The sequence below is a fragment of the Chamaea fasciata genome, unplaced genomic scaffold (assembly GCF_029207755.1).
Source record: "Chamaea fasciata isolate MVZ Bird 193981 ecotype frontalis unplaced genomic scaffold, bChaFas1.0.hap1 SCAF_10, whole genome shotgun sequence".
Taxonomy (NCBI): Eukaryota; Metazoa; Chordata; class Aves; order Passeriformes; family Sylviidae; genus Chamaea; species Chamaea fasciata.
In genome coordinates, this window is record NW_027094095.1 from 28,754,841 (window position 1) to 28,782,174 (window position 27,334).

The 27,334-nt window shown below is 40.9% G+C and overlaps 1 protein-coding gene across 21 annotated transcripts in view; it reads right to left on the reverse strand.

Moving 5' to 3' along the window:
• Window positions 1-27,334, reverse strand: part of DAB1 (DAB adaptor protein 1) — a 414,806-nt gene that overhangs the window by 95,198 nt on the left and 292,274 nt on the right. For 9 of the 21 annotated variants that reach the window (XM_066192894.1, XM_066192892.1, XM_066192903.1 and 6 more), the window contains one exon: window positions 10,196-10,395. The exons of 11 other annotated variants lie outside the window; for them this stretch is intronic. In XM_066192894.1, the coding sequence (XP_066048991.1) occupies window positions 10,196-10,262 (67 nt within the window). In that variant the 5' untranslated portion in view covers window positions 10,263-10,395. Of the gene's footprint in view, window positions 1-10,195; window positions 10,396-16,209; window positions 16,234-27,334 lie in introns of those variants that run through there. One more of the 21 variants, XM_066192896.1, reaches the window with a different exon arrangement.

A 27,334-nucleotide genomic window follows, 5' to 3' on the forward strand; every position in this document is an offset into this window, starting at 1 on the left:
TTTCTAAGATGTAAGGGATTTAGATTTAGATCCCATCAACAGCCACATATTCACTTTCAGGCTGGGGTGTCATGCCAACAAAGCAGGCAGCTCCATCCTGAGTGCAGCCCCAAATGGAGCACATTCCCTGACCACTGTCCTTCCATTCACTGAGCAGGACAAAGGTCTCCAGGAAACAGCAAGATGAGCTCAGCTCATTAAAAACTGTATGAAAATGTGTATCCTGAAGGGATGTTAAATGAGCCTTACACAGGCAACTTTGAGGCTCTGCTTCCTTAGAATTTTAGTGCTTAACCTTAGAGCCCCGGCATTTCTTTAATGCAATTAAACAGACGCACAGATATAATGTATTGCTTTAGTTATAGTCTAGCACAGGGAAAGAAAATAGGCAAGAGAGATAAAGAATTCTGTAGGTAGCTTTCATTTTGATCTCCAGTGTCTCTCGAGCACTGCCATCCTTCTGACATGCTCACCACTGCAGAGGCTGTGTTCTCCCACAGCCAATTTCACTGGTAACACAATTTTTAAAGAGACATTTCAGATAGGTACATTTTTTTAAAAAAGGAGCAATAAACCATAAGCATCCTACACTAGTAAATACAGCAAACACTGAACACACTACGTAACCATGTCAATATTAAACCTAAGCCATGCCTGAGTACAGAGTACACCCAATTTCCCTGGTGCATTTAATTCACTTTATGTGACTTTGGACATTTGAATTCAATTTAAAACTTACGCAGGCAACACAAGGCTGCAAAAAAAGAGATTGGTTCCTCCAACTACTACTGGTGTTTTTGCCTCCCACCTAGTTATCAGCCCATTATTGTGACGTGTGAATATTACCCTCTTATTACTTTCAAGGCAATTTTATATTTAAAATGAAATTAATAGCTAACCTCAAAAGACTGCGCTTAATTTCATTTCACTCCCTGAATCATCCTTTTCACTACACAATTCTCCCTCCAACTAAACTAGGAGCGTAAGAGGTGTAATTATAGATCACAGATTAGCCATTCAGCATTTGCTGATGGTTAAAGCAGGGTAGACACTAAAGTTGGCTCCAGAGGAAGCTGCTGCTCCTGTCACTTGTAGAAGAATCTGCTGTGAAATGTTAATATTTAGAAGTCAAGGCTGGAGCTGTCTGTGCTTTTGGACAACTTTGCAGGATATCCTGTGGCCACTAAACCACTGCCAGGACGATCTGGGAGAGGAAAAATCTCCCCAAACCCTGGAGCCCACTAGAGTTATCTCCAATGGAAGATGCTGGAAACACCATCAGGCCATTTTCTTTGCTTCCTCCTAATGACTTTTGTGTTGATGGAGCAACAGCTTGTTTGCTTCCATCACAAAGAGAGACCACGCATCATTCCCACCTCTACTTCAAACTTACCTACTTGGAGCAAGGAAAGGCAGTTTGGGGACTCGGCAGCCAAATGACAATTTGCTCTCCTTCTCCTGTTTTTAATGCTGTTTTGCAGCAATGAGTAATGCTGTCTCTGGGAAATGGAAGTGAAAGCTACTCTGTTCTTGTCAGAATAATAATGGATATTGCGTTGGCAACTTTCCTCCTGCACCGCACAACTGCAGAAAGAAAAGGAATTGGGAAAAGCCAATACTGGAGTAAATAAAGGGGGTAAACTCACCTGCTTGCAAATAAGTGATAACTGGGTTTGGTGTTTCAGCCTGGGCAGTGAGAACAAGATAAACATGGTGTCTAAATCAGAAGTGATTTCAACCCCACCGATGCTCATCTGTGGAGAGAGGCTCTGGGGAGAGGCTCAACGCAGAAACATCTTAAGAGGTTGAGCATCTCCACACGAGGTTTTACAGCCCGAACCAGACTGAAGATGGCCTTTGGTAACTCTCAGGTTTAGTTCAATACTGGGATATCAACTCTGTCCCCACTATTGTTGCAAGCAGAAGGAAAGATGGCAATGAGCATTAAAGTACATCCCTTTCCTTTTCATACAAAAGATCCCCACAAACACATTACTTGGTTAAGCAAACTAAATTTTGTCACATATGCAAAACCAAGCAAATGCAGAAGCAGAGAAATGCTCTTTTCCCCATCCTTTTCCCAACAACCAGCTATAATACATGACAACGTTTAGATAAAAATAATACAAATAGGATGTCGTTATTTCTGAGCACATGTTTATCTCTAATTCACTTTCAAGAGAAATGTTATGCTTCAGCATATTCACAGAATCACAGACGAAGCTGAGGTGGAAGGGACTCACAAGGAACATCCACTCCATCACTGGACAACCCAAATCCATTTTATGTATATATAATATATTACCTTTATTCTGGAGGACCAATAACGTCCATATTGATCCTATACAGAGAATCATGCATGAGCATCACAGCCACATCTTTTCTTTACTCTCGAGGAGCACAGTGAATGTCTGCCCTGACATATTTATCACAGGAAATCTGAGCCTATTACTTGGCCAAATTCCCTACATATTTCTTCAAGCTCTTGCAGAGGAATGTACCACAAGGCATGAATGGAGGGCTTATAATTTCTGTCATAGTATTTCAAAACGCTACCAATTCTGTGGGCAAGTTTTTCTTAACCAGAAGTGGTCAGTGTTCTGTGACATTGAAGATTAAGGAGACAATTATTTTTCAACTAAAGTTTTTGTGATCTATCTATCTATATATATATATATCTCAATAAACATTTCTGATTCAGGCCACTTAAACATAAAAAGCAAGCCCTGCACATGTCTGTTAACTTGTACATTCCTCCACAGTTTTTTTCTTCACAAGCTGATTAATGAAATTACTGTGATGTCAACACTGAGAGAGTGAAATGTGCTGGTTAAAGCACAAAACAAGAAACAGGATCCTTGGATTACATACCAAGCTCTGCCTTGATTTGTGCTGTAATCTTTGGAAAGAGCAGCACTGGCTTTTGATGCAAGGATCTAACCACCTTTGAAAGCAATTTACATTTCCCCTATATGTACATAGGTCAAGAAAGCTCACGATTTTCCATAAATTACATAAAATTATATGAGATTGGAGGAATTTTCCCTGGTAATATGAAAAAGTATACACTGCAATAATGTGGACACCAATGCTAAGTGTTATCTGCTTATTTCAGGGAAAATTAGTGAGCAATTTAATACTGAGATCAAGCTAATATTCCAAATTTACTTGTCTTTGACATCCCTTCAGCAAAATGAGAGCAGTTATCAACACAGCTGATAGCTCTAATCTGTATTATACAGTGAGCAACACTTTATTGCATTTTATGGGAAATTCTGCAAGTAATAATAATGTTGATGGAAAAGGCAAAATGTTTCAGAAAACTACAAATGCTCAAATGCACGTAGTGCAACATGCTGACAGAAATGTTATTCATCAATATTTATTAGGCAAGAAAATATCTTTGGATGAAGAACGCTACAAAAACATTATCATCACCAACATACTTGTCCCTGTAGAATATTTCTCTGTGAGCCATATTAGGAAACTTCTACTAATCCAAACCTCTGGAGGTATTTTAGCTACTAATCTGGATGAATTAGGTCACTCCTGCTCAGTTATTCATTACATGATAGAATTTTCTTCCCTGAACTCTCGAAACAAAACCCTCCATTTACGGAAGTTCCAATACGAATTCTGCAATTTTGCTGAGGGTCTTTTCAATGACTGCAAGCAGAGAAAAAGTTTCGCTGAAAATTAATTGTTTTGCCTGTTTAGAAGTTCTACTTCCTTATCAGCCCCAGCCCCGATTTCTCTGTATTTCAATCAAATCTCAGAGGTAGTTTTAGAGCATAAGAGGATGAAGCCAGAAACAAGGTACAGCACAGGCTGAACTGGATGCACAGGTGATGCTCACAGCAGCTCCCCCAGTGCAGAGCCAGCCCTGGAGCACAGCAACACCCACCTGCGTTTATGGACTCTTCCATGACTCAAATCCCCCCAGGAAATTGCAATGCATTGAGCTCCTGCTTACTGCTTTAAACTGAAATGCTTTCCTGACTGCTAAAACATTGAGAAATTGTAACAGAAGCTCTCGAGAAGCTCTGTTCTTAATATTCAACAGATTATTGATTGCTCTGCTGAGGAGCAGCAAAGTAACACCAGCCCCAACCTCAGTTTAGGCAGATTTCCCTCAATTAAAAACAACAGTAAACATCGTATCTGCAACAAGAGACAACATCCATCACCCCCAAAGAATCCAGCAATTAATAACCACAGGCCCCCTTTGGTACGTGGTATTTAAAACAGAATTCATGAGCTCTCTAATTGATGATAGGTTATTGGATAACCCTTGTTAATTATAGCTACACAATGTCAAAATTAATGATTTTCCCACCCCCTTTCAACTTGAGAATGAATTCATAACTTATATCAACTCACAAAAGGCGTGCAATTAATATTGTCAGTAATCATTTCACAAAAGAGATTTGTTAAAGGCAGGCATGTGGACACAATTAGTGTATCAATTAATGTTGCTGTTACTTGATCTATAAATTATTGAAAAACTCATAGTTACTGCAAGGAAACAAAGCAAATCCACTCCCAGTCAATGAAAGAAGCTCCTCTGTCCATTAGTCTTTAGATGAAATTCAAATTTTGCTGGATTCCATGAAATCTTATCTACATAATCAGAAAAATAAATGAACCTATACCAATGTGACATCTTGAAATGCCTCACTAGGGTGATGATGCTCTAATTGTCGGCAGTTGATCACAAAGTTTTAAAGAAAAGGTTACTTCATTAAAAAAGAAATCCACCATCACTGTCCATAGCACTCATTAATTTAAACTGAAGTTCCAACATGGAAACACAGCTGCCAAAACCATGCCAAGATTTCTGTGCGTCAGCAAAATTTTAACTTTTACATCCATCAGAAACCTCCATTCCACTCTCGAGTTGAGCAATGATTAGTGCAAAGACTGGATTTAAATGAGGTCTAAGAAGCCCAAAACAGGACTGGGGTAGCATTAGGCACCTATGATGAAAACTGACAATGACAAAACACAACCTCGTTTTAAAGGCTTCCTATCCCCAAAGGCTTTTAAACTAACTAGGTAGCTGCTGTTTGATCTTAGTCTGACTAGAGTTTTGCTCCTGGGGATGCAAAAGTTTTCTTTTAGATAGTTAAGACAGACCCCAGCCTCTCATTAGTGCTTAAAAGACCCAGGAAATAGATGTGACTGCCACAGGCCCAATCTGCACGCGAACGGTCCCGCAGCCGCTGCTTTCCCTTTAATCAGCAGTCAGGAGAGATAAAATGGGACAATTAAGCTTTTTGCCATGGTGATCCCAAGAGGATCAGACTCAGATCTCCCACCTCCAAGGCAACCCTGCCACGCAAAGCCCCGCGGAGCAAACTCCTCACCCGGCATGAACCAGCCCCCCACGCGGAGCCCGCTCTCACTCTCCCTCCTGGAGCACGGCTTGGGCACCTGGATATCCATCCAGCCAGGACACAGCGCCCAGCTCCGGGTGAGGAGAAGACCTCCAGCTCCAGCAGAGCACGTCCCACCCTCTCTGAATGTCCCATTGCTACTGGCTGGGTGCAGCAATCCCCGGCTTGGCGCCCTGCCTGCTCTGAGAGCTGCTCCAGGATGCCGCGTGCTTCCCACGCGCTCTGGAAATCCAATAAACAAGGGAAGCTCACCCAAGGGACCTGAGCATCAACCATCACCATGCCCAGTGTCAACGCGCCCAAGCTCCTCTGGGAATTTGCTTCCATTTTTTTTACAAGTCCCTGTCATTTTTGAAAACTGACTCAGGAGGCTTAGGATGGGGGAGACGATGAGAGATGGAATTGCAGAACAAGCCCCAAGCTTCAAATAGAAAAATTACAGAATTTAAGTGCGAGAGGAAGATATTAAATCTCTAGGAAAGTGCCCTGGCCTACCTCAAGCAGACACAGATCCGCACTGAAATTTGGTAGCCTGGCTCACTTCTTTATTGACCTTCCATTTCAATTTTTCTGTTCAGCTAATTTTGCAAGAAGGGATTTTCCAGGCAGTTATCAGTGTGAATTCAACATCAATGCAACACATTTCCCCCAGAGATGTTTCTAAATCAATTTTAATTCCGATAGGCTCAAGTAAATGTTTTCAATTTGATTCAATAATCTATATACACTTACAACAAGGCTTTTCCCCCATGTACTACAAGACAAACATGGTTTATGTCACTAACAACCCTGGCTAATAAAAAATTCTAATTTCCTATCCTGAACGATACAAACACACAATTTTTATTCACTTCTTAATGAACCAGATGACATAAACAAACAAAATAAAATCAGCATTTAAGAGCATCAGTTATATCATTAATTCTCTAAACGCTTCTTAAAGAACACATGACTTTTGGCAAACTTAACAAAAAAAAAAATTGCATCACCAAAAAAAGTCCTCAAATTGAGCTTTCTAAATCTCCTGAGAATTTCTCACAATTTCCACTTAGAGAGCAACATGAAACCTCTCCAGGATATCTTTTCAAATGTGAGCAAGTTCTCAAAAAAGATAATTACAATGAAGTTACCAGCAGATATCAGGACGAGTGGCATGAAGATTTGGGCTGGAGGTGGGGGATGGCAGAAATATAATCTCCTCTAATAACACCTAGTGCACTGTAAGCCTGTAAAATGGAATCAAGTGTAGGAATGAGGGCTCTGGAGGTCAGAGTGAAACACTGGTCCTCAAGGGACAAGGAGCTTCACAGCCCAGGGAGGAAAAAGTGACACCCTGGAGAGGAAGGGAGGTGCCTGGCTCACCTCCGTTCCTATAACAATATTTTCAGGTCAGTTAAAATTCCAACCCCTCTGCCAGGAGTATCACCAGGAAGCATTTCTAGAGCCCACTCAACCCTGGATCCATCAGATCAATATGGACTGAATAAAAGGCAAAATGTGTACCTGACTTTTCAATAGCCTGCTTTTAAGGTTATCCAGGGTGAAATGTTGACACACAAAATTACAGTCTGATACCATCGTGTAAATATTGAACTTAGCCACAGAACATCAGAGCTCCTCAGCTGTGATTCTGTGCAAACAGCAGCTTCTGAGAGGGTTTTGTATGTAAGATCTTGCCCTAACTGCAGTGACGACCCTTCAGTGCTGGAACAGGACACTGCCCCACAAACCAGCTCAGATGACAGCGGAGACACTGCAGAGCCGGCTGTGACCAGAGAGCTCATGGCTGTGAAAACACCATGCCTAAAGAGAAGTGTTTCAAAGGGAACTGCTTTGCATGTCACTACAGAAAGTTTTCTTTGTGTGCGCAGCACATCAAAGAAATATTTGGTAAAACCTTTGCAGGAGCATTGTCATTTGCCCCATCTGCAGCACAAATCAAACTATTTCCCTGTCACCCAAGAGTTAGCAGTCTATGCAACAGAGCCTAAAAGCAGTGATGTGAAATCCTAAAGGACCTTCAACCACACATTCCACCCCTCTGGCAGGGAGTTAGGCCATCCCAGCAGCAAAACTTTGCATTCACACTCACTAAATATCATTAGACTTCTCCTGGACTTTGTTTCTAACCTGTCCAGGTTATTAAATAGTTAACTAATGACATCACAGAGGCTTTAACTCAAGGTAGGCACTGTTACCACAAATGTACAAGTCATTCCTTTCTTCTTGGCCACTGTACATCAATAACAAGATTTACACATTTATCTGACACTTTATACTGTTTTATATCCATACACCTTACAAATCCTAGGAATTAAGCTTTGTTTTATTTCAACACTCCAAATAAGAAGCACTACCTTACTGGATGCTTATGCAGATGAAAAGAACTAAAGATTTAGCTGACTCTACGCAGAAGATTTGGGCTGAGATCAGGAAAGAATCCAGTCCTGTGCTCCAACTCCACACTAATCCTCATCCCCTTTTAGTCACCCCAGACCTCCAGAGTGGGATACAAATGTGGGCCAGACATTCCAAGCAGTGCAGTGAGCTGCAGAAGCCAGGAGAACTACCAAAACACTGGATAATACAGCACAAGAGGCCTGTCCCTGCTCTGGAGGGAGGAGGATGCACGGCTCTTCCAGAAGTGTAACAACGCACTGGAAAAACACTAGAGCTGAAATTTCTGTTTATACAGCAAAGACTAATTTCTTGGGAATACTTAGTTCCATTGCATAATCAAACTCATTGATTAGCAACATTAGAAACTTCATGTTAGCACTTGCTACCTGCCACTGCTCGCAGTTAATGAACTTGGGGAAAAAAAAGGGAGAAAAAAAATTCCCTGTTTTTCACGTGTCCATCACTCCCACTATAGAGAGGAGGGCTCCTTTGTTGAACACAGGGGAAGTGCATACAACTCAGTGAGAAGTAAATGAGCACAGCAAGTTTCTTTTGACTCCGGTTCTGTGGGATTTGAATAGCAAACAGTGTGTGCATTGTGTACCTTGTCTGCCCGAAGCATTCACTGCTCCAGCCCCGAGGGGATCCGATGCACTCAGACTGCACCAGAATAATCCTGGGGATGTGCCACTGCCATTCCCCGTCCCTTCCAGCTCCCCAGATGCTCACATCACTGCCACACAACATATTTTATACCCCCCCCCCCCAGCACTGAAGGTAATTCTCAGAATTTCCGTTTGGGGGATGGAATCAGATTTTGGGCAGAGAAGTGTTCACATACTGTGATTTATGAAAATGTTATTACAAGTTGGATGCTGATTATTTTGTTAACTTAAATGTTAAGTTCCTAGAAGAGTTGTTTGCTGGTTTCAAAAGTTTCAGCCTCCAGCAGAAGAAATAACATAGGAGACACACATCAAAAAGATGCTATCCATATTGCCAAGAAATGACATTTTTTAATTTCCTGCCTGGCCCCAAAACCTAAATGATCTTACAACCAAACTACTTTATTTGCCTTAAACATCTTAGATCACATTCTCATTTACATCAAAGTTCCCCTTTTCTTGCCTTTCCAAACTGTAGCTTTTTAATCTTAAATGAATCATTTTTGATTTGTGAGTGTAGGCCTAGAGCAGTCATAAGGTTTTTAAACCATCTTCTGAACAAACACTTGAAATTTTTTAATTGCTCTGTCTTTTACGAACTCTAGGATAAAGATTTCTGATACAAAAGCCAAAGGGAACACAAGGCCTTAGTAAATGTTTTGGTGGAATTGTTGCAGTAAATGGTATTGCTGCCCAGGATTTCAAGTTAACTATGAGTAAAATTGACGTTATACATATAGAAGCAAAGATGGGATTTTTTTTCTCTTAGAAAAATGGAAAAAACCCTCGGAAGTAAATGGCTAAATTACACATCCACAGAGAGAAACAGAATGACAAACTCCAGAGCTCACATGAAAATTCAAATCTTGCTGTGTTGAGTATTAAGTATTAATTTTTTTTTGTTTTACTTTTTTATTTGAGTAATTCCTATTAAATCTGTTTTCAATCGTGATTTCACGTGTAGGTTTATAAAAATTACCAAATACGGCTACACAGAACAAGAACTACCACTAGAATTCAAGGTCTTGGGCTCCAAGTTTATCAGTATTTAAAACCAAGAGCAATAAAAATACTAATAAAAATATAAGGAGAAAAATCCCTACTAAAAACCTTTAAGCAAGCACAAGCACCAAATTCATAGGGTCCCATTTCTCACGCTTATCACTCCAAAGAACTGCTCTAAAGTCTGAGGCAAAACTGTAAATACAAATAAGAACTAATCCAACCATGCATTTCTCCATACCTTCTCCTTAATTTTGAGTTTTATGTTTCTATATACCAGATTACAATGAATCTCTCCACAGATTGCTACTGAGTTCTCTTAACTTCACAAAGTGTCAGTAAAATTCAGACTCCAAGAACAGAAAATGCATTTGAGCTCTGCTTAGTTCAAAACAAAGCAGAAAAAAAGTCATTAGAAGAAAATGTATTTATCAACAGAGAAAAAGAAAAGTGATCTTTTGCTGAGTAATTTTAAAAACTCAACATTCCTCTTTGTGAACCATAAATAATACTCAAGTTTCTCTCATATTTCAGATACCTTTCAAAAGGATGTATTTTTTAGGTCGGATAATCAAACCCTGTATTTCTGTACCAGACTTCCACTGAGCTTAACAAATCCCACTTTCACTGAGCACGAAGATAACAGAAGAGCCACAGATGTGCCAAAGGTGGCTGATGTAGGAGCTGATTAAAGCACAAAACACACACAAATAAAGAGAAATGAGTCACTACCTTTCTTTTTGGAGTCTTTCTTTGTGCTGGTTTTAACAGCCACTTGAAGTTCTGTCTCAGTTGACATCCTATATCCTTAGTCCTCTTCACACAGATCCAGGATCTCGGTCAGGCTCATTTAGAACGTCTCTCCAAGAGAATAATTTAGCCTTTCAGATACTATAACCCAAACAGTTCATCTCATTCACTCCTTTCGAGTGCTGTGAAGGAAGGAAACAAAAAGGAACAGAACAGTCATCTTCTGGTTTTAAAACATGAAAGGAAAATAAAAAAGCCAAACAATTGCAAGGAGGAAACATATGAAGTTCTCCGTCTACTGAGCCAAGTGTCCACGATTTTAAATGCTTAAACACAGTTATCTGTGACCACCTCAAACATCTGTATTTGAGATGTTTTGGCATATCTGAGATGCCCTCACAGCCTAGAGACACTGCTCAGGTGTACAGAAGACCAGCACCTCTGGACCAGCAGCTGGAGGACAAAGACCACAATGGAGGAAGTAGCCAGAAATGTCACCAAAAGCAAAAAAATCTGCAAGGACTCAGTTCTTAAATGCACCAATTCCATATTGCCAGATAGCAAGTACAGATTTGTACTCCTCCAATTCTCTTTCAGTGCTTTCATTCTCTTACTTGAACAAAGACAAATGAAAAATTTATTCATTGCTCATGCTGAGAACATCGAACTTTGCCACTCCTCTTGCTTACGATAATGTTTCTAGTATAAAAGACTCTGTCTCCACGCAAACAAAGCTGTAATTTTAACACCCATCTAGTAATCTTTCTTGCAAAGATCTCTGAAAATAGTTAATTAAACCCTTGAAATATAAATGGGATAGGTGCAAAAAAGATAACATTTAGAGAGATAACATTTAGGGAGAAAGCTACAACTTTACACAATGTGTATTTGCTGGGGACAAAAATGCCCCAGCTGTGAACCCACAGCAGGAATGTGCTGGAGCAGGATGAGAGAGGCAGGACTGGGGATGTCAGGGCTCTGGAGGCAAAGAATACGCAAAGAATAAACACCTAAGCAAAAAAGAACCCATTGCCCCAGTTCTCACTGCTGGTCCTTCCTGCTTTGAGGGATGAACCACTTACTTGAGCCAGTCTGTCGAGGGCAGAGGACCAGACTGTCCCAAAGCCATTTGTCAGGATGTTCCCTCACCAAATGCATCTTCTTACTGCCCTTTCTTTTTGTGAGAAAGTTCTCATTATTAGCACAATTATAGAGAAGTCCATCTGGCCTGTCGGAACAGCTGCCCACTTATTAAATAAGCATTTAATAAAGATATTAACCCAGCATATCAGCTGGTTAGATGGGCAGAGATTAACTGCAGTGAGAGTTATTTACTAATGTCCCATCTTTGTCATTTAAGAAAGTAACAGGCTGCAAACACTGGAATAATTTTGACACTTTAAATCACTTTTCACAGTAAGGGCTGTGAAGCCACCAGTACTTTCAAATCCAGGCTCTTTTAACATTTTAAAATGCTTCAGTAACATTACACTGCCATGCACCGTCTGAAGTGATTTAATATTGCTGAAGTGTGTCAGGGGCTTTCTTTAATAAGCTCTTCAAATCTGTCTGTGTATTATAGAATATTCAAAGATAGCTTTTCAAAATCTGCTGAACTGATTTTGAAATACAAAATTCCCTGTTCCCCCCTCTGTGGAATCTGAATAAGCGCCGCATGGCAAAAAGAGAAAAAAGGAGGAAAAAAAACTAAAGCAAGGCACAAATTGAAGTTGCAGTGCTTGCTGAATAAACCTGCTTGGAGTAACAACAGACCTGAATAAACCAACGGCATCTCGATGAATCCTATCAGCTGAGAAAAGAGTAGGAAAGGACAAAGCAAAGGAAGGCTGGTCAGAGAGGCAAAAGGAGTAACAGCCCCAGAATGAGGCTTCCAGGATGCTCTCTGGCCAGGTCCGTGGCCAGGGAGATGCCTCTCCCCAAGCACAGCTGCTGGGAGCAGGGCTGGGGGGAACGCCCTCACTCTCCTCACTCACGCTTCAAATCCCCCCACGAGCAGGGAGAGGAGCTCTGTGCAGAACAGATGTCCCTCACAACCCCCAGCTCCTTCCCCTCCCCCTGCCTGCAACCCAATTTAATAATATTTAGTTTTACAGCACAGTGGGGATGCATCAGCCTTTACAGCTCAATGGCACTTACTTAAAGCATCTCTCGAGTCACAGCTGGACTGACAGTTTATTTTTCGAGAATTTGGATTTATATTTACCTAAAGGTTAACTGCATAACTCTACAAGGAGCACTAACACGAGCCACTTCACAAAAGGGAAATATTTATAATAGATCCACATATTAAAAAAATAAATTAAAAATAAATACCAAATACCCCCGGGGTCCGTAGTTAAGCAAGTTTTAATGTCTTAGAAGACCATTGTGGCTACAAAGCATCAGGAATGTCATCTCCTGTTGTCAGCTATTTCCAACAGGACAGCTGAAATAGTAGCATCTGAATGGCACTGAATATTTTAAAGTAACAACATATGACTGCTATCTCATTTGAAACTCTCCAGAAAAGCTATATCCCCTCGAGGCTACCCCACTGAGTAATATTTTTTAAAATAAATGCATGTCTGTTTTTGGACAGGTTCACATATTGATTTACTTTCAAACCTAATCAGGTCATACTCTCGCAGGCTCATAGATCCTTGAATAAAGTAATAGGTATCTTTGTAAAGCAGCACATAAACATCTGTCAGACACCAGCTATAGTTCAAACTGAATTTGCTACAGAGACAATTCCTCCGAAAGTGTAGGTCGTTATGTAAGCCACATTAGTAAACTTTCATGCACTGTCCATATTTCAGCCGTTTATTACCCAGATGAGAATGGCAGTCAATCTGCTCCTCACCGCAACAGCTTTCATTGTCTCCTCCAATCTAGGTCACCGTTGTTAAATACCACAGCCTCCCAACTGTGGGAAGTACTGCAGCATGTGTTTTATCAATGAGATGCTATTTGCTTTGATCAGTTCTGCCACATTTCTCTCGCCGCTCGAAAGACAAAATTTTGTTAGCTGCATTTCCAAAAAAAAAAAAGATTCCATCATCTTACACGTATCCATCCACTCTAACAATCTCCTTGAGCGCCTTGTTACTGCTCCAGCTATTGCAATGTTATGTGCATGCCTCAGCTTTTCCTAAAGAGGATTCTGAGCCCTTCATTTTAACAAAATACTGACATTTTCTGTGGCCTTGTTAAGTGGCTACAGCAGGAACACAATCAGCGCATTCTGGAATTAACTGGCTCTTAATTCCAGGAGAAGTTCTTAAGCCTTCGTTCTCTATTACTCCTATGCCAGCACAAAACCTAAAGCCTCAGCAAAGAAACATTTCTGTAAATTCACTTTGCAGTTAGGATTAACATTGGTTGGACCCTTTATGCAGGGGGAAATTAGTCCCAAGCTCCGCTCGCCTCCCCCACATGCCTGTGAAACAACAATTTCTGTCAAATCATTTGTCTTTTCAACCACGCTTCAGTGAGCTCATGTTGGGGTTATTAGGAGACTTCCCCTGGCCCAAGTTATGAAGGAGGTCAGAGACAAGATGATCACAATACTTCCCCTCTGGCTTTCAAATACATGAATTAATTAATTTTCTTCAGGACTTCAAAACTTAAGAAGTTCCCTCCCCTGAAACCAGTTTCCATCTGCTTATATAAAAGAAAAGCAGTCTTAGAAAGGATTTGTAACTAAGCCCTGGCATTTTTAGGTATTTAAGTTCTCCACAGCCCCAAAGTGGGATTTGACAAGAGGATGGTACCTCCCAAACATTGGTTTGACAAAACAAAAGTCATGCTCCCATCCTCAGCTCTTGCTTTTATGCCTCCGGAGTCTGGTAATTAATTTTTTCTCCTCCAAAGCAACCAACATAATCATGTTGATGTCCGTGGTTTTACAAGTGTTAAACAAAGCCCAAACATCCTAAAAGGGTAAAATTGAAGTGAAAAGTGCTGTGGTCCTGGAAAACTAAAACCAGTTCAAGTGTAAGGGTCTGCAATCCAGGGAGAAAATGTTACTCATCCATTCCCCACCTGCCCTCGAAGCCCAAAACAGAGAACAGCAGTGGGACCACACACACATACGATGGAAAACCCATCCTTGCCACCAGTGCTCTTTGTACCCTTCAGGGAGAGGGGCCAGGAAATCCTCTGGTGCTGCTCACACTGTTTTGTACTCATCAGCTCATTTCCCCAATGGTCAGGGCTGGCAAACATCAGAGGATTCGCCTGTCACAGCAGGCACTGCACTAATTCCGAACGGGAACCCAAGGGACTCATCCAAAACCCACTGATACACTGCAGTCAACAAGGCCTGCAAGGAAGAACCAGAAAAGGAGGAAGCCAAGGTAAAAGAGATCTTAAGGCACTGACAGAGAGGAGAAAATGAGGAGAAAACAAAAGCAAACCGAAGATCTGTCAGTGACACTTCATTACAGCAAATTCCGTGAAGTGTTTAACAGGAAAATCTAAGCCAGACCATGCACTCAAATTCTGGCTGTCCTGCCACAGGAAACAACCTCTGTTGGATTGTTCATAGGTCTGTCCCTCTCCTCCAGTTCTGCTGCTTGGCCCCAGAACAGCAAAATGCACTGGTTCCAGCGACAAAGCCCAAGGACTCTCTCCTATGGCACTCCATGCCAAGCTCGGCCTTTTCCTGCCATTTCTTTACTGGTATTTCTGCAGCCCGTAAAGGTGAAAGGAAATTTACGGTTCACGTGCACAAACTGAGATACTACACAAACATTTATTCCCCTACAAACCCTGCCCTGGAAGCCAGCACCCTTCACCTCCCACTCACTCCCTAAATGACACAGCTTGGTAAGACTCCCAATTGCCCCCACATCACAAACTAAGTTTGGTTTGCTCTAAAATGAGCATGTACTTCCCTCCAATCCTGATTTTCTATGCATATTATGATAAAGGAAGGAGTTTTATGTCCTTTATTCAGCTTTCTGTACTATGTCATCCAGAACAACACTTCCCAAGTAACACTTTTTAATTCTTCCAGTATCTGAAAACTACTTAGTACTCAAACCACAGCATTAAATTTCCCTTTGTATTTAGTTACTGTAGTTGACTGTACTCATAAAATATTTCTCTTATCTCCTGAAAACAAGAAGGAGTTATCTTCCTTTTTTTTTTTTTTAAAACAAAATCCTACATATAACTTAGGCCAATAACACATTTTATTAAGTTCATTGTGGTTTAAACTATGCTTCATTTTTCTGCCTCTAGTGCATCTTTTAAGCATGTTACCCAGTTCCTCAGTTGGGATAAATAGCACTTGATCCACCATCAAGAGCATCTTGGCAAAAAAACTGACCTACAGTATATTTCTAAAGTAAGATTTTTATTAGTATTCCAATGACGGCAGGAATAATTACTGAAATTCCTCCTGGAAATCACTCCATGTCGTGGTGAATACTGCACTCCACTCCACCAATTATTCACCAGAAGTGCTGTGAATTTTCCACTCACAGAAAATGCTGACCGGATTAAAAAGAAGCTTTTCAAAGGAATGAATTGATTTCATCAACATTTTTAATGGCAAATTACTAACATTTCATTTTAATATTCCAGTTTCCATTTTATATTATACAGGGCAGCATTCATCCAACAAAGGCAACATAGAAGACATGGACTTGCTTTAAAGGACTTTTGAAATACTAAAAGTATGGCATTTGAATTCAGGAAAAACTACATCTCCTCTGCCCATGGAGCAGGGAATGCAACTCCAGCACAGAGAGCTGAAAACCAGGAACAATCCCAGTGTGCTGGGGGTGTAGATACTGCACTCACGGCTCCTTTAAGTGCACTTTCTGACTCAAAACTCCACTCAGAGTGCTTTTGTAAGCTTTAGCAGGGTATCACATCAAAAAGGAGCAGGCTTAAAAACTCCCCATCATTCCTCTGATACCACATTAGCAGATAACAGAGGAAATCATTCAGATGGGACTAGAGATTGCCAAGTGAAACTGAATTACCTAATGCGTTTTCCCCGATGAATTGCATTACTCCAAGACTTCACTACTCTCAGATTTCCCACACTGCTGACCCTGGAGCAGAAAAGAGAAGGAATTTCTGATAACGCTGTGCAGGAACACACAAGAAACCAAAGTCACAAGTACTCCAGGCACAGGCACAGCTTGGCTGTGACCCGAGCCCCACCAGCAGAAACTGCCTCACCTCCACCCCAGTCAATAAAGTCACACCAGCACAAAATCAATAGCCTTGCATTTGCCTCATATTGGCGGAACTCCATTGATTTTAATGGAGCTGGAGTAACACCAATTTTGCGCTGGTGTATCTGCATTAGTGTCAGAGAAGTTACACCGGCGTGACTGATGTAAAACAACAGCAGGCCAACCAACCCCTCCATGGCTAAAATTAACTCCAAAGCCACGAGAAAATGGAGATCTGTACGTTACCCAAGCAGGGCCTTTGGAATTTATTTTTGCAAAGCAGAAGAACGGCTCTTTTGTGATCCTCCCGACACCAAAGACACGGAGACTAAGAACGCAAAGAGGACAAAGTACACAGTTGGGATCACAGTATTCTGTAATTAGAGCTGTTAAATGATTACTAAAGTGCGGTGGTGCAATCATCACACTGAAGGAAAAAGGAGAAGCGTGCAGTCAGGAGCATCGCCAGGGAGAAGGTAAAAGCAATGTCAGGCACCACGTTTCATATTGAAATGCAAATTCCTCACAATCAGAATCTGTGTCTTCTAATTGGAAGGAAAGGTTATGGAATTAAACATTTCGCATCCTGGACAGCTCAGCATGTTTTGAAGCAGCACAGTAAGTTGAAGGAATCTTGTTCATCTCCTGTCCTTCACAGAAATATCTTGATTCAGCTCTGGTTTTTTGTTTCATTTCAGGATCATTTTCTCAATATTTCAAGTGAGGCTGAAGTGGAACTCACCTTCTCGTTCATTTTCAATAAAATAACAGCACTATACCTAACTTATGCTATACTTTGAAGTAAAGTTTGGAGTGATACCTTACATTGACCTTCTTCAAGGATGTGAATTTTGCACCAACTTTTCCAGGTCCCTTTGAGATTTGTTCAGCCACAAGAGGTGACCTGTACATTGTGCCCTTCCAGCCTCTGAAGGGCACTTCAGAGCAAAGCAAAGCAAACCCTCCTAATGCCAACAAGAACAAAAAGTCTCTTTGCCAGGATCTTTATTCACTGCTATTTTTTTCAACACTCAGCCCTTGTTCCCTTGGCTGTTAAGTATTGGGAAAACTGCTCAAAGGAATTCACCCTGCTGGAAATGGACTTTTGCTTTATTACACCAAACTCAACCACCTGACTCCTACCAAAGTTCATTGTCTAGCACAGCAAAGGGAAAAAGCAAGAAGCTTCTGGGACTGTAAGTATGAATTCACACAAACAGGCAATAATTACTTCTCCATTTGTGTTCACAGTTGACGAATATCTGTATTTTGAATTGTCAAGTGACCTAAGTGTGGCCTAGCAGCACCTGAAGGGAACCTACAAGAAAGATGGAAAAAGACTTTGCACAAGGACTTTCAGTGACCGGACAAGGGGGAATGGCTTCAAACTGACAGAGAGGTTTAGAGCAGAGATTAGGAAGAAATTCTCTCCTGTGAGGGTGGTGAGGCCCCGGCACTGGGTGCCCAGAGAAGCTGTGGCTGCCCCATCCCTGAAGTCCCAGCCCAGGTTGGATGGGGCTTGGAGCAGCCTGGGATAGTGAGAGGTGTCCTTGCCCATGGCAGGGGGGTTGAAACTCAATGAGCGCTAAGGTCCCCTCCAAACCAGGCCATTCTGTGATTCTCTGATGAGTTTTAGCTGCAGAATTACTTTTGACCATTCCATTTGAATAGTTCAGTGTTCAAACCACTCCTGAAGGCAATCCCACAGGACTGCTGGGATGAACAGCAGGCAGGCTCCTGCATGATACCAAACAGAAGTATTTGAGGACAGCTGCTAGATTTTACTGGAGGAATTTCAAATAAATAATTTTCTTGGAATCACTTATCTGTTCTCATTTCATTTGTATCTGATTAGGTTACACACTGCTCCACAAATGCCTCTGCTTTCTATCAGTAGGAGAATCAATCATTGTCAAAGGGAGGAAGCATCTTCCCTAAGAAGTTTCCATGCATCTTCTGATTTGAGGTAAGATTCAGCAGGATTTCTGAACAATAACAGACAGTGTTCTTCCCAGAATTGAAAAACATACTAGAAGAAAAATCAAAGCCACACGACTATCTAACCCTTGGAACTGTGTGGGCCAGGTGTTGTGTGCTGTACCCTAATTCCATACAGAGAGACATCCATACAGGGTCCCCACCGTGACATAACCAGGTGTGCATGGCCACCTCACACCCTAACAGGATCAAAGCCCAGGTGATCAGGTCAGGGACCCTGCAAAAAGAAATCTCTTCCAGGAAAAGAAAAATCAAACCACTGCCAGACTAACATGTCAGAGAAAAAAAAAAAAAAGATTATTCAGATGGGGAACTCTTAAGCAGTTAAATGAGTACAAGGATCTGCATGAGTAGTAACACATCAGAAAATAATGCTTATTTTTGAAATAGTTTAAAAAATCACTCAGCAACATGCAGTGAGGAACCATTCACCTTCTACTGTCATGCTACAGTTTATTCTCTCTTGGAAGCAATTACAGGACAAATGCCAAGCTACAGAAGGTATTTTTCCAGCAGCAGCATCTGGCTTCTTGGCAGACTCCTCAGGCAATTTTATTGGAAGCTTTAGAGATGCTGTTGGGTCAGTCCTGGTTATATTGCTTCGGAACTGTCTGGCAGATCCTTCTTCCTAGATGTCATAATCCTTCTGATTTACCTTGAAGGAATTAGCACACTTTTATCCGTTTCAAAAACAGTTGACCTGCAAGGCATTTCGGGGCTGCCTACAGAGACACAGTAAAAGTCACTGGTGTAAATCTGTGTGCCTTTGAACCAGCACAATTTCAGCACCCAGTGCCTGATGCATCATCAAGGAAACAAGGAAGCCATGCAAACACTCTGTGTGTGTTACCAGTAAATTCAGAGCATTCTTTAATCATAAAGGAAAAAAACCCCACAAGATGCATGAAAGATTAACTACTTTAAAGGGGAAAAAAAAAAAAAGGTAGGAATCTGCTCCTTCCAACTCCTCCACAAAGGGCAGGAGGGGCTGGTGGAAGGGAAGAGAGAGATGTCCTTTGCTCCCCCCACACCCATCCCTTCCCCCTCGCCAGCCCCAGCTAAGATCTGCATTATTCTGCAGCTGTGATCATGATTAATCCTCATCCAGAAGGATGAAAGACGGGATGCTGGTTCTGCCCGCCCTCTCTGCCTACCAACAAAATCAAGTCCACAACAGAAAGTCTTTCTGTCAGTTTGGGGCTGTCCTCTGGAATTCATACAGAGAAGAGGGACAGAATGCTACACAAAGTGAATTTATAGTCCATAACACAGGTGAACCTTCCTACTTTTAAAGACTTTTGTGCAATCATTTACATGAAATATACTTCTTAATTTAAAAAGGAAAAAAAAAAAAGCAGATGTGTTGATTACCCCTTCTTGGTTTTTTTTAAGGCATTCCCAGATATGCTTGGATGCTTTTTTTTTCTTTCAGAGAGGTTTCAGAAACTCCAACAAAACCCTGTACCAGGTTATTTTCCAGTAAAAAGAGTCCTAATGCCCAAAGGTAAATACTAAAGGAGCAAGTAATGTACTCTATAATTTAATAAAGGGCTACAGATCCTGGATTTTCAGTAACAGGAGTATTCACTGAGCAGCGTAGGAGCAGACTGACAGCACTAAGAAAGATACACATATCCAGGTCAAACAAAAAGCCAAACAGAGCTCTGTCATCAGCCCAGTGCAAATAAATCCAACCAGACACAGACTTCAGACTTGACTAATGTGAATTGACTAATAAAATTCCATTTTATGCAGGGAAAAACATATTCTGATTGCGAGCCAGAGGTGCTCACAACTTCTAAATTTAGATATCACTAAGGGCCAGGTGAACCATTAAGGGAACTAATCTGAATTTTATCCATATCAAAGATTCGTCCTGTCCAGAAATTGCCTTCCCAGATTTAAACCATGTTTTCACTCATTACTGCCTACACCTTTTGGACATCCCTATTCATTAATTAAAATTTTCTGCACAATCACAATACTCATCGATGAGGCAGCCTGGGCTTTAAAATGCTGTGCTGTGGCACACACTGAAAAAAAATCAATTATTTAGGCTCCAGTATATGAACAGAAGTTACTGGCACAGTAGAAACCAAGCCATATTTGAGGGGAGCTGTAGCACAGATTCCCTTGTTTACCAGCTGGTTCCTGTGAAGTGCTGAGCAGTCTCCATGATCAGGTGAACATTTGGATACACACTGAACACTGAATTTCCAGTGATGCCCTAGATTTCACTGACTACACAAAAGAGATGAAAGCTGCACACAGAAGCAAACAGAAGGTTTCCTGGATGCAGCAAAGATCTAAAATATTTTCATGAGTTGCCTTTGATTCTACAGTCTCAACAAGGCCTGTAAACTGAGCGAGCGAACAGGAATAACCACCAAATGGGTGCACGTCAGTACAGCAAAGAAAAACCAATTAAAAATAGAAGTAAAATGTTGTACACTGCTCTCCTGAAACACCTGGCACACTTACAGCAATGTACATTACATTCAAGGGTAATATACTCTAATCTGAAATAAAGTCCTTGCTGTAATGAGAAACAGTTGTTTCGCCAGGCTTTATTTAAAGCCAAGAGGTGAAGAATTCCAAACCCAATTAAAACGAGAGGGAATTCAGGAATGCAGAATTTAATTACTCCACTTGGAAGGCAGCCAGGCCCACTGGGTTAAGCACCCATGGCCTTGTGAAAGGGAACTCAAAGGAATTCCAGTGGTAGGGCCCCTGGCTCCTTTCTCCTTTGGCAGCTACTGCCCTGTAGCTGAGCCCCAGGGAAGAGCCAGCTCCTGAATTCCAGCTTTTCCAGCAGCTCCTGCCTCCCAAAGCCCAGCACCAGGCAGGCCTAGCCTTGCCCAGCCTGTGAACCCAGGCAGGCTCTCAATAACCCAGTTAAAGCCACTAGGATAAATACATGTTCAACGAAGTTATTGCCTAGGCACCACTTTAACGTTTTGGTTTGGTTTGGGCTTTTTTTCAGATCAACAGACTAAATGGCAGGCAGTGATAATATTCGTTTTGGAAGAAGTGTGATGTTTGTGTTACCCACTCAAGTTAATTAATGAAAATAATGACAGAGTTACAAAATCAGGGATGATTAAGAACTTGAAGACCATCCGACCCATTTCTCTGCCAAGGAGGATTTGTTCTTAGCAGCACATTAATTCTGTTCTTCAGCAAACAGCAGCGAGAGTCCCATCAGAGGTGTTCACACTTTCAGGCTGATTCAGAGGTAAGAAGTAAACCTGGGAATACAAATCCCACCAATTCCCCATCATTATTCTGAGTTAACTGCTCAGAGATTATCTTGAGCAATTACTCTCATCCCTTACTGCACACACATTCCAAATACCTGTAATCCTCACTCTGTCAGTGCTAAACCAATCCATCCCCTTCAGGTAAGATCTAATGGTAAAATCACATTCCACTGGGTTTATATCCCACGCTATTACAGTCTCCATTATTAAATATTGCTTATTAGTTTGTACTTACAAAGTCAGGGAGATGTGATTTTTTATTGCTTGCAAATCATCCTTACGTTGAGTCTTATGCTGTACTTACACTTCACTCTGCTCTTCCAGATAAGCTTTTTGCTTTCTGCATATTTAAATAGTAACTCTAATTATCCCTACTTGATTGCCCTCCTCTTGCAAAGCCTTTCTACAGGATCATCTGCGATGAATTCTTCATCCTACTTGGATTTTAAGAAGCCTGAGACACATTATATTCTTTAATTTTAGTAAGAGTATAGAGATGTTTCTTTAAAAAAAAAAATATGCATAACGAGTTTCTTCTTCAGGTATATTTTTATCAAAAACACAGCAAGAAGGGCAGAATAATGATTATTATTACACTGGGAATAGTAACATGACAGAACAGTGCCTAGGAATAAAGTCAACTAAAAATTAACCAACAAAAGACTATTGACATAGTATCGTATTGGCAAAGAAAAGTTCACTAATTTTCTAAAAATATTGCTTCTTTTGCAAACAATGCTTAGAATAGTTTTCTAGATTTCAAATCACAGTCACAGAAAACACTTTATACTTGCAGCTCATAGGTACACAGAAGCTACAGGTACCTACACAGGAGCTAAAATTAATGGTACTTAATGCATCAGCTCAGGTAGCCCAACCAAAGAAATACACATTACAGTAGCCCAAAACACGTCAATAAAATTGGAGTCAAAACTAATGCTTCTTACAAGAAATGTATTAGTCTTTCTGACCGTTTTTAAAGAGATTTGGTGACTGATGATGTTTGGTTTAATGATAGTGCTGTCTGGTAACACCATGTGTTAAAGTCGTGTGATATTTCCCTTGATGAATTCTGATTTTATCTCCTTGTAACTTTACCAAAGTGAAGTGCCAGGGCTCATGTCTTGAACGACACAAGCAGCAGCAAAGGCACACAGAGTTCAACCTCCAAGACCTTGTCCTGCTGCCCCAAGGCATGAGATCATCCCCTCCTCCTCCTCCTTCTCCCCTGCTCACCATCACACCACCCTGACTCTGATCCTCCAGCTGGGACTGTCTGTACCTAGAGATGTCACGTGAAAAGTTACCCTGTGTCAGCACACACAGCTTTTCATTCCACCTGGACAAGGCTAAATTCAGCATCTCTTCACCGATGTGCCTGGCTCAAGAACAGCAATTCACTTTGTTTGTTTGTTTGTTTGCGTGTGAGTGTAATTCCCACGCAGGAAAAAGCAGCAGCACGGGCGTACAACAAGCACACTGCAGCACCTTCCAGAATTCAGCTCACAAGCTGCATTCCTTCAGCACCTGCTCCTGAAAAAGTTACATCAGTAATATGGGATTTGGGTCTGGCAGCAGTGACTCTCTTTCAAACATGACTTGGGAAAAAAAAACAGGATAGGGAAGAAAAGCAGGATGTTCAATTCTAGCTGTGACTTTCAGGTCTCTGTGTCAAAGGCGTGTCAGAAAGCGCTTGGAAAGACAAAACACAGTCCTGAGCTGTGAATGCTCAGAGCATTCACTGCTTCATTAAATAATGAGCACTATTTTAGTAAATAAAACCAACCAACCAACCACACAGAGACTTCCTGGTGCGTCTTTAAACCAAAGATTTCCTTTGGGAAATGAGACATTCTACAAGAAAAAAAAGTCTTTCTCTCATCTCCTCTGGTCCTCCCCATGAATTACATCCCACGGGAGATGTGACACCACCTCTGGAACACAACAAAACCCTGAGCCAGCAGATTCCAGGTGCAGCACTGAGAAAAGCAGCATTCCCCATAAGGAGACCCAGCTCAAGGTCTGGTGCTGTCCAAGATGATGACAGAGAAGTTGAAGATAAAGTTACACCGAAAACAGATGTTGAACACCTGAAAGCAAACACTTCCTATTATTATAGCCATTAAAATATTGCTATTTTTTTCCCACCAAACAGGCATTCCTATCAGGACTAAAGTCAGGAAGGACACCCAGATTACCAGCAATCACAGGTGAGGAAGCCCAGCCTTCAGCAGCACAGTAACCTTTTAGCACTCTATTCAAGAATATTCAGAATATTACTGGAAGAATAATTCTGCCTGAAGCTCAGTAAATAGGTCCCAGATTTTTTTTATATGAAGTAATTTGATTCTATTTTTAGTCATTAAAGAACATTTGGATTAACAGATTGAAAAAAGTTCATTCACAGCTTTAAATATACGTTTATATGACTGTTACAAACTCTCTCCCCTGCTGCCCATAAAACTAACAAAATCAAGACAGAAATTACACTTACATAGTCCTGAAAATATTTTAAAATCATCATTAACATGTGTGATTTCATCTTATTTTACTTATGAGCCCAAAGTTGTATCCTGAATGCCATTTCTATAGAAATTGAATGCCAAGTATTACCAAGTTGCAATTTTACTGTCTATGTAAAAATACCCTGGCAGCATTCAGGCAAATTAAATTTAAAATTAAACTTCAAGCCTTTGCATAGCACCATAGTATTTCAGGCAACAATTTCAAGAAAGGGAAAGCAGAAAACAGACTGTGCGTATACTATAGTTCAAAATAGATTTCTCATGTCAAATGGCACAGTTTTTCCTTTTTTTTCCATTAAAGAGTTATTTCAAATCTTCTGCTGAATACATTTACATGCCTAATGAAACCTCCTCAGTGATTCTTCTTGAATTACTCTATATGCTTTAACACTGCATACACTAATAGTGTACACATACATACAAATGGACACATAAATGCATGAACTCATGCACACAATATTCATGCAAAGAGAATTAATGGAATTTTTTGACTGGATGCTACCCCCTGTAAATATGTTAAACGTGAGCAGTGCTCATGGCTGGGTTCATTAACTAAAAATGCTGCTGTTGTCTGCACAATTCACGTTGCTCATGTGAGAAGGGATGACATGTAAAATGCTAATTTACAGGCTCGGTTCTTTTCAATTTACCATCAGGGCTCTCTCTCCATGAGGAAAACCAGGGGTCACTCACTACAATTCTCAGGGAATAACTTGAGCTGAGACCTCACTCAGCACCTGGAGATAAAACTCTGCAGGGAGTCTTCTCCAAGAAAAAGTGGAGTGGAGAGAAGAGAAAAGAAGGAATGCTCTGAACGAGCTCCCAACACATTTTCTGACAGATTCTCATGGAAAAATAATGTCCCAAAGGCCACAGTTCACAGACTGGCAAACATCCCATATTCCAAGGGAAGAGTCATTATATTTTAGACTAGCATCTAATGTCGTAGATAACTCTTCTCACAACTTCAGCTGTTGATCACCTATTTCTCCTCCAGTCTTTTCCCTAAACTCCCTGCCTCTGGAGCACCTGCAGTCTGGGAGACCTGCTCACCTCCCATCTGAAAGTTACTCTGAACACACTGAACCAAGCATGGAACTTCACTTTATCAATTAAGTTTGGACCCCATGTCCCCATTAGAGGTCGATGCAGCATCTGATGAACAGATACAATTAAGAGATGAACTTCAAAACCCCATTATTTCCCCAACCCAGAACAGCAGTAGTGCCACCATTCCCTGAAACATTCCAATATTTCACTCCACCACAGCTGTACCGGCTGTGCATTCTACAAATACCTGTGCATTCTACAAATACCGGTGACACTCAGCTACTTCAGAGACCACAAATGGTAACTTGCTGTTTAACAATTAACAAATACTTAAATGATTGATGTATTCTGGGCAGGTTAATCAGTGGTTTTGTTTCCCTTTCCTGGATGCACCTCTGCTGTATTTAACTTCCCACAGGGTCACACCACCTCCCTGCCCCTCGGTGTACAAACCATTTTGGTTTCAAAGACCTCTTCTATACAGGGCAAGTTTTCAGCAGGACTTTAACGCCTTTAAATTCTTTCCTGTAACCTCCGTGTTAGTTTATCAGAGCAGTCATTAAGGCTGAGCACTTTGAGGCTGATGGGTTTATCTAGGCTAGCCCAACTCCAGCTAATTGCATTCAATTTGACATTCTCCAAGCACTGACAGTCCTCATTCAAGCCGAGTGTGAAAGTTTTTAAATTAGCTTTCACAGTTTGATTCACAGACAGCAAATGCAAAATGGCACAGGGATTAATTTTTTTCCCCAACAACACAGTGTAACAAAATAGCCCAAAGGCTATTTTACTTCATTTGCTTTAACTATTAGGGAAGATTCACAGCACAATGTTCCAACAGAGACAAAAGCTCCAGAGGACTTTCAAAGCTCAGTATTGCCCCCATTAATTAAAGTACCATACGTTTGTACAGCCTTTCCACTTTGTCACTGGATGTTAAAATGAAGTCTAGGCCATTTCAGACAAGCTACAGCCATTACTGCTAAAAACATGAACATACCAATACATTCTTTTCAATTTTATTAGAGATCACATTTTTAATACCTAATAAAGTATGGCACTGGACTTCAAATGGGCTATAGGGAAACCTGTATTTTCTTGAAGTACAAATCCTGACTTGCCATGTAATCTGACAACGCGCCTTTTGATCAGTCTGCCTCCATCTGCCAGACACAAGTTAAAAAGAAAGCCAGAATATTGAATTACCTATTGCAAAAGTGATTTGGTCACTCCCAGCAAAGAGTGGCAGAGCAGGATGGAAATTCAGCTTTCTGGGCACTCTTTATTATTGGGTGTGTTTGAGCAGCTTCATCAACAAACTGAAAGATTCATTACAGGCAAACCATCATAAAATACTCTACACTCAGTATTTAGGAGAAAAATGTTTCTCCAATTTCAGAGGAAAACTAAAATCTCCACTAACAGTTTAGTTTATCTTGCCAAAGTACATATCCAAATATTCTACATAAGGTCCAAAACTCATAAACAATCTTTAATTCAAGTTAGTTCTAATACTCTAATAACTAATATTTCCAATATAATCCAATAACTGTATATCAATAGTGGCAACTGAATTACAGAGGGGGAACTCTCCTAAAGTATGGAAATTATTTACAGTGAAATTTAAAACCAAAATCTGCATGCAGAGACAGATTCCAGCTCCATCCTCCACATTCCAGGTATTTACAACCGAGGATACATAGGTCACATCTGACAAACTGTAAAGTCAAAGGCTCATCTGTAAATGTCAAAATGTTAGTCACTGTGGTGGATGCAATTTAGGCACCTCTTGACAGGACTCAGAGTGGTAATCTCAAATATCAACCCCGTTCCAGGAGTGTTTTCTATTAAGAAGCTACATACTTGCATTATATATTGTAAATATTTTGTAAGTAAGAAGCCTTCTATTCACAAGCAAAAGACGTGAGGAAATGTAAAAATTTTACAAAACAATCCACCCTGCCTGTTTAGGTAAATTTACACATAAACCTAGGAAACAGGAATCCTGAACAGTGAATTGAATTAAGTCAGAGCCCAAACTAGGCAGGACCAGGCTGGGGGAAGTGAGCCCGGACAGTGCTGGGCAGGCTTGGG